The sequence below is a fragment of the Cryptotermes secundus genome, unplaced genomic scaffold (assembly GCF_002891405.2).
Source record: "Cryptotermes secundus unplaced genomic scaffold, Csec_1.0 scaffold62, whole genome shotgun sequence".
Taxonomy (NCBI): domain Eukaryota; kingdom Metazoa; phylum Arthropoda; class Insecta; order Blattodea; family Kalotermitidae; genus Cryptotermes; species Cryptotermes secundus.
In genome coordinates this window covers 382524-388865 of record NW_019727786.1, presented here as the reverse complement: position 1 = coordinate 388865, position 6342 = coordinate 382524, and the positions used below count along the sequence as shown (strand labels likewise).

The 6342-nt window shown below is 39.5% G+C and overlaps 1 protein-coding gene across 3 annotated transcripts in view; it reads right to left on the bottom strand.

The window, feature by feature from the left end:
- Nucleotides 1-6342, bottom strand: part of LOC111864934 (proto-oncogene tyrosine-protein kinase ROS) — a 133100-nt gene that overhangs the window by 22384 nt on the left and 104374 nt on the right. For all 3 annotated transcript variants that reach the window (XM_023852564.2, XM_023852565.2, XM_023852566.2), the window contains exons 24-28: nucleotides 5543-5737; nucleotides 4800-5014; nucleotides 4213-4360; nucleotides 3656-3900; nucleotides 1458-1612 (exon numbers count right to left, since the gene is read on the bottom strand). In XM_023852564.2, the coding sequence (XP_023708332.1) occupies nucleotides 1458-1612; nucleotides 3656-3900; nucleotides 4213-4360; nucleotides 4800-5014; nucleotides 5543-5737 (958 nt within the window). The remainder of the gene's footprint in view (nucleotides 1-1457; nucleotides 1613-3655; nucleotides 3901-4212; nucleotides 4361-4799; nucleotides 5015-5542; nucleotides 5738-6342) is intronic.

Sequence of the window (6342 nt, the reverse complement as noted above, 5' to 3'; positions counted from 1 at the left end):
AATTGAAAATGCCAAGAAACAGGGTGTTGAGGAGATTATTTGGGCCTAAATGTGAAGAAGAAGCAAGAGGATGGTAAAAAAATTACATAATGAGCTTCCTAATTTGTACTCCTCCTGTTATTGTTGATATGTGCATGTAGCATATCTGGGAAAATTAAAAATGCATTCAATATTCTAATTGAAGAATCTGAAAGAGACCATTCAGGGAATCAATGATACTATTAAAACTGATCATATAAATACTGGATGTGAGGGTGTTGACTGGATTCAGCTAGCTCAGACTACAGTCTAATAGCAGTAACAAGGTTCAAAAAGGCCTACATCATGGAGATAGCTAGTGTGTCTGTCCATCTGTTTGCATGTAACAAATTGAGAGCTGCTGAATATATTTTCCTGAAAGATAACTAAAATATTGAGACATTCCAATTTGGGTTAAAATCAGACAACAGTAATGAACACCTTACATCAAGACCTATATGCACGTCTACATCTAACTTGATTAATATTTGTCAGAGTAAAAAATTTCTAAAAGGAAGTTACACAGAAAAATGAGAACACATTATACGAAGGGGGACCCAAAAATAACCGGAACCGACCTGTTGTGCGCGCATGCTTTGTAGTTATGAGTTGTGCTGCTAGATGGTGTTAGCTGGGGGTCTCCCGCGACTGTTAGTGAGCTGGCGTCAGTCTGAGTTAAGTGGTTTGTCTGTGGTGCTCTGTTGTGTGCGTTCCTGTTTCAACCCTTTGGCGATTAGTGAGATGGCCGACCAGAAGGAACAAAGAGTGTGCATGAAATTTTGCTTTCTGTTAGGGAAAACTGCACTTCACTCTTCAAGTCGCGGCAAACATTCACGCGGTTTTCTCTTTGGTCATCTCCGAGCAAGCNTTTCGACGATCTTCATCAATTTCATGCACACTCTTTGTTCCTTCTGGTCGGCCATCTCACTAATCGCCAAAGGGTTGAAACAGGAACGCACACAACAGAGCACCACAGACAAACCACTTAACTCAGACTGACGCGAGCTCACTAACAGTCGTGGGAGACCCCCAGCTAACACCACCTAGCAGCACAACTCGTAATTACAAAGAATGTGTGCGCAACAGGTCGGTTCTGGTTATTTTTGGGTCCCCCCTCGTATGTCTGATGCACTTTTCCCTAATATTATACTATAAGTACACGTTTACCATAGTCTTAAATGTTTTGAGGTAACTGAACAAAAGGGAGCAAACATGCTAAAATTGTTATCCTATGTATATATTTCTTAATGTGTTTTAACATTCTAAAGGAAGTTCCTTCAGTGTGTTCAAATCAGGTTCAGAATTAACTGTTGTCTGTATTTTTGTGCTGATATATTGGTGCTGACACATGACCATTTATGCATTCACTGTGCATGTCGGAATGACCTGGTCAGCTGATGCAACAGTCTTACATGGCTTAGGGCTCAATCTGCACTCACCTTAAAATGGGAACATTTTTGGAGGGAGTCCACGAGATGTTGAGTGCATATGGTGTTGCATGTAAAAGAGTAATATTGTCAGGTTCTGGGTATGTTGTGATAACAACACCATCGCTGTCACTGAATGTCTTGCTATTCTGAGAGTTAGCTCGCACCTGTACAAAAACAAATTACCTGTACCATTGCATGCTTCAAATAATCATATACAAGGGGTGGAGAAAATAATGGAAACACTAAGAGAGAAACTGAGGAATAGAATATGTGTTGGCTAAAGTGAAGAAACTTCAGTTGGCAACACTGAATGTTCTTCCATTAGTTTTGCACTCTATAGTGCTCATGTCAGTGCATTAGTGGTTGTGATGAGTGGTAGCCCATGTGAATGAATTGGAAAATGAGAGACTTGTGTGATTTTTAAGGAGGACAGATCGTTGGTGCAACTTTAACTGGAGCATCTGTGACAAAAATTGCTGCATTATTAGATGTATTGAGAGCAACAGTTTCTAAGGCTATGTTGGCATACACGAATCATGGGAAGACAACATCAGCAAAGAGGAGCAGTGGGCAAAAATCAACATTAACTAATGCAACACAGGTGACAGCAGAACTGAATATTCATCTTGAAGACCCTATTTCCACAAAAACTGTCCAATGTGAGCTTCACAAATCCAGCATCCACAGTAGGGCTGCAATTGCTAAACCTCTGATTCCTGGAAGTAATTTTCATATGCATATACGATGGTGTCACAACCATAAAACCTAGACATCAGACAAATGGAAATGCATGAATGATATGGTCAGATGAGTCATTCTTCTCGCTATTTCCCACATCAGGAAGAGTTTACTTTTGGAGAACACCCAAGGAAGCCTACAGTCCGGAATGCCTGGTTCCAACAGTGAAACATGGGAGAGATTCTGTGATTTTTTGGGCAGCAATATCGTGGTTCAGTATTCTGTTCCTCCCATTATTGCCCTTCGTGGCTGAATTACTGCAAGGGAGTTTGTGAACAGTTTGGGGAATCAACTGCATCCCATGATCCAGTTGTTATTTCCGAATAGTGTTGTGGTTTTCCAAGACAACAATGTCCCCGTTTATTACAACTGTGAACTGTTCGGTCATGGTTTGAACAGCATGAAGGTGAACTTGAACATCTTCCCTGGGTAGCACAAGCGCCACGTTTGAACATCATTGAACACACTGGCCAGTTTTGGAGACTAGAGTAAGGAACATATTACCACCTCCAATATCTCTAAAGCAACTTGAATATGTTCTTCAATAGGAGTGCTGTAAAATTCCACTAGAGACTGTTTCAAAATTTGTATGAGTCCATTCCAAGAAGGATTGTGGCTCTATTGAAGGCAAAAAGTGGTCCAACACCATGTTAATAAAGATATTTACACAGTATCTGTAGTTTTCCCATTATTTTGTCCAGCCCATATATCATCAACTGTTTAGATTCTTATGGGCAGTTTGTTGATTATCAGATTATTTAATTTTACTGTTCCAGTTGCACCTGTATTATAGTGTTGAATGAGAAGATGATACGGAACCATGAGCAGGAGGTAGTTACAGCCTATTTCAAGGCACTGCCATGGAATTCACCTGAACAGCTTTAAGAAAATCGCAAAAATCTTCAGGATAGGCAGTAACCTGGTTAGAATGTCAATCATATACCTCCTGAATACAAGCATCCATCCAGTGGGCACTGAGACCTCCTTCCCTGAGGGTAAAGCTTCCAGGGTGTGGTGCTAACCATTCACTGCCATCTAATGGCAAAGATTAAGAAAGGTGGAAGCAATACCTCCACAGGCAGGCCAATGTTCATAGCAGGCTGTAGTGCCAGTCCTCTATCTTTTGCCCCTGAATACAAGTCTATAGCATTACCACAGTATGAACAGAAGGAAGTGAATAAGGAAAGGAAGAAGAGGAGGAATCACATGGGGAAAAGGAGGGAGTTAAGATAAAAGTAAGAAGGAGAAAGATAGAAGAGAGAAGAAAAATATGAGGCAAGAAAAAAGAGGAAGATTAGTAGGAAGCTGGAGATAGAGAAAGAAGTGGAGGTATGGAAGAGGAGAGATTTGTCTCTTTATCATAAACTGCTATGTAATGGTTTAGTCACTGATGGCTGTATTAGTGTAGTACAGCTCAAGTAAATATTTGATGAATAAAACAAGCAACACATTAATTCATCAGAACTTACCCATATTTGGTAAGTTTTTCCAGGCAACAAGTTCTGCAGGTCAGCTCTGTGAATATTTTTGAGTGAATCTGTATTCATAAGATCTTTATCAGTCCTCTGACGAACTCCAGCGACCATGCCTTCAGTGCACCAGTGTAGCTCATACCACACTCCCTCATCATTGAATTCCTGTGGGGGCAGCCACTGCACCTCAACAGTTGTAGGATTTAAAACCAGAACTGTTACATTCTGTGGTGATGATGGGGCTGCCAAAAAAAACATCTCAGTTAACAGATTCTTCACACAAAAATTCTACAGCCACCCATGGTATAACATTCTGTGGTGATGATGGGGCTGCCAAAAAAAAATCTCAGTTAACAGATTCTTCACGCCAAAATTCTACAGCCACCCCTGCTATAAGTGGATGACCTGAACCATGCATGGGAGATACAAAAAAATGCATAAAAGATACTAGTTGGAAAATGTTATAAGATACCTTATGGAAGAACTAGGAGTAGATGGAAAGATGGTAGTTTTATGTTATGCACATTAAATTTACTGTACTAGAAAAGTCTTACCTCCTGCAGCAGTTTGGAATCTAGTTGGAGGTCCAATTACAGGGATAATCCCCTCTAGACCACTATAATAATTTTTAAGTGCCACATAAAAGATGTATGTAGAAAATGGCTTCAAATTTCGTAATTCCAATACCTGATCGTATGTAGTCTGAAATAAAGAAAAATACCCTTTAAATCTTTAAGAACTTCATTTCTTTTATAATGTCTGTTATATAAAATCCTTTTGTATCACTGATTTTCTTTCTGTCGCCTTAGTTTCTTGTGACTACTAGGATATTATATGATGTTTTATGAGGACTATTTACAAGCTCCAGTGAGCTGCTAATGAAACAAGGAATAAGAAAAACCATTTTATTATATACAGAAATATGTACATGGTTAAGCTATTTCTTAACATAGTCACTGCTGGAATTGAGGCTCAAGGCATATTGGGGAATAAGTTCTTGTATACCTGTGTCAAAGAAGTTCATTTTCCCATTCCTGTTATAAAATACTGTGCTTGTTTTCAGGTAGCTTAGACTTAGAAGTAAGAAATACAGCTGAGATATGAGACACATATCCATGCAGTTACAAAAGTGGTGACATACCAGCTTAATACAGAAATTCATATCCATACTGCAGTCTGCATCCTGGTTCTCTCTGATTTGGCCATAATATACTGTGTATTCCACTGAGGCCAGTGAGATATTCTCACATTCAGGATATCGCTCAGGATTTGGGAGTTGCAGTGTTATGGAGTGATCTGTGTGATTGATCTTTTCAACAACTAGCTCGGCCTGGCGTGGTGCAAGACACTTAGGCACTGAAAAATTACAGATACAAAACAAAAGAAGTTATATTCCTGATATGCACACTTGCAAATGAACATTTATGTAATTTATGATGAAAATATATGACTAGACCAAGTTCTTTAACACAGTGAAAATGAACCTGCCTCATATTTGAGAGGATCCATTTTGAATCTCAGTCAAGGGCTGATTATCCTGACTGATGTTTTCTTGGTTCTTCAGAGTCATTTTAGGCATATGACATGACAGTACCTGAATTAGCCCTTGATCTTATTTTTCCATATTCCTTTCAATCGATCTTTCATAATCATCTTACTATATGATTCATATTTAAATTTGCAGAAAGTAATTTCATGGTCCTTGTATATCCTAAATTTCTGCAGTTCTGAATTTGAAGGATTATCTCACCAGTTTTTGTAAGATATCAAGAAGTTTAAACTGTCTAAATTTAATTCATATGACTAATTTGGTAGTTTTCAGTGTTAATGCTCTCAAATTTTATAAATTTCAATGTTATCACTGACAAGGCCCATGTTTACTACCTGGATAAGGTTGTAAGTGTGGTCCAAGCGCTGTTATTCTTCGAACTCCTGTTATATTAACTGACATGACACCTCTGGACATGCTTGCCAACATAGAATCTTCCTTAGCCTTCGTCACTGAATACAGCTTGCCTTCAGTTTCATTAGACCAGTATAAAAGCCTATGATCTGTGGTAATGGATGTTGGGGGAAGTCCTGAAAGGGAAGAGGTTTACTTAGAAATGCAGTTCAGTTCAATTTTATTCATCCCTTTTAGTCAAACTTTTAATATGTAATATTTATTATATCCATATGTAGAACTGTCATAAATATTGTCGCGTATCTTGCGTATATCGTGACAAATAACTTCTCGATGTATTTGATGTAGCGAATTTTATTTCACATTCGCACTTACAATCACCCAAATTATAGATTTACGGTTACTGCTATCTGCAGTATCACAATTAATACACTCGAAATGCCAGAATACCACTGACTAGTTGCTGGCTAACTCGGTGGTAGCTCCAGGACTCACTGACTGACTCAGTACAACTGACTGTGAATAGCCTTCGCTGCTCCCCATGTAGCCTTGATCGGACCATACGGAAAACGGCCACATAATAGGCACCCTTGTTGCCTGGCGCCGTGTTGCTAGTAACGCTAGCGGTAGTAACCGCTGTTACTACAGTAACAATCCTGTTGCATCACCGTTACGTTACCGTGCGGAGGAGGGGGAGGGGAGCGCTGACTCACCCGCCGCGTCACTGCTGGTGGGGGGGTTCTCCTTTGCGCAACATGTCACACTGCTCCCTCCTTAAGGC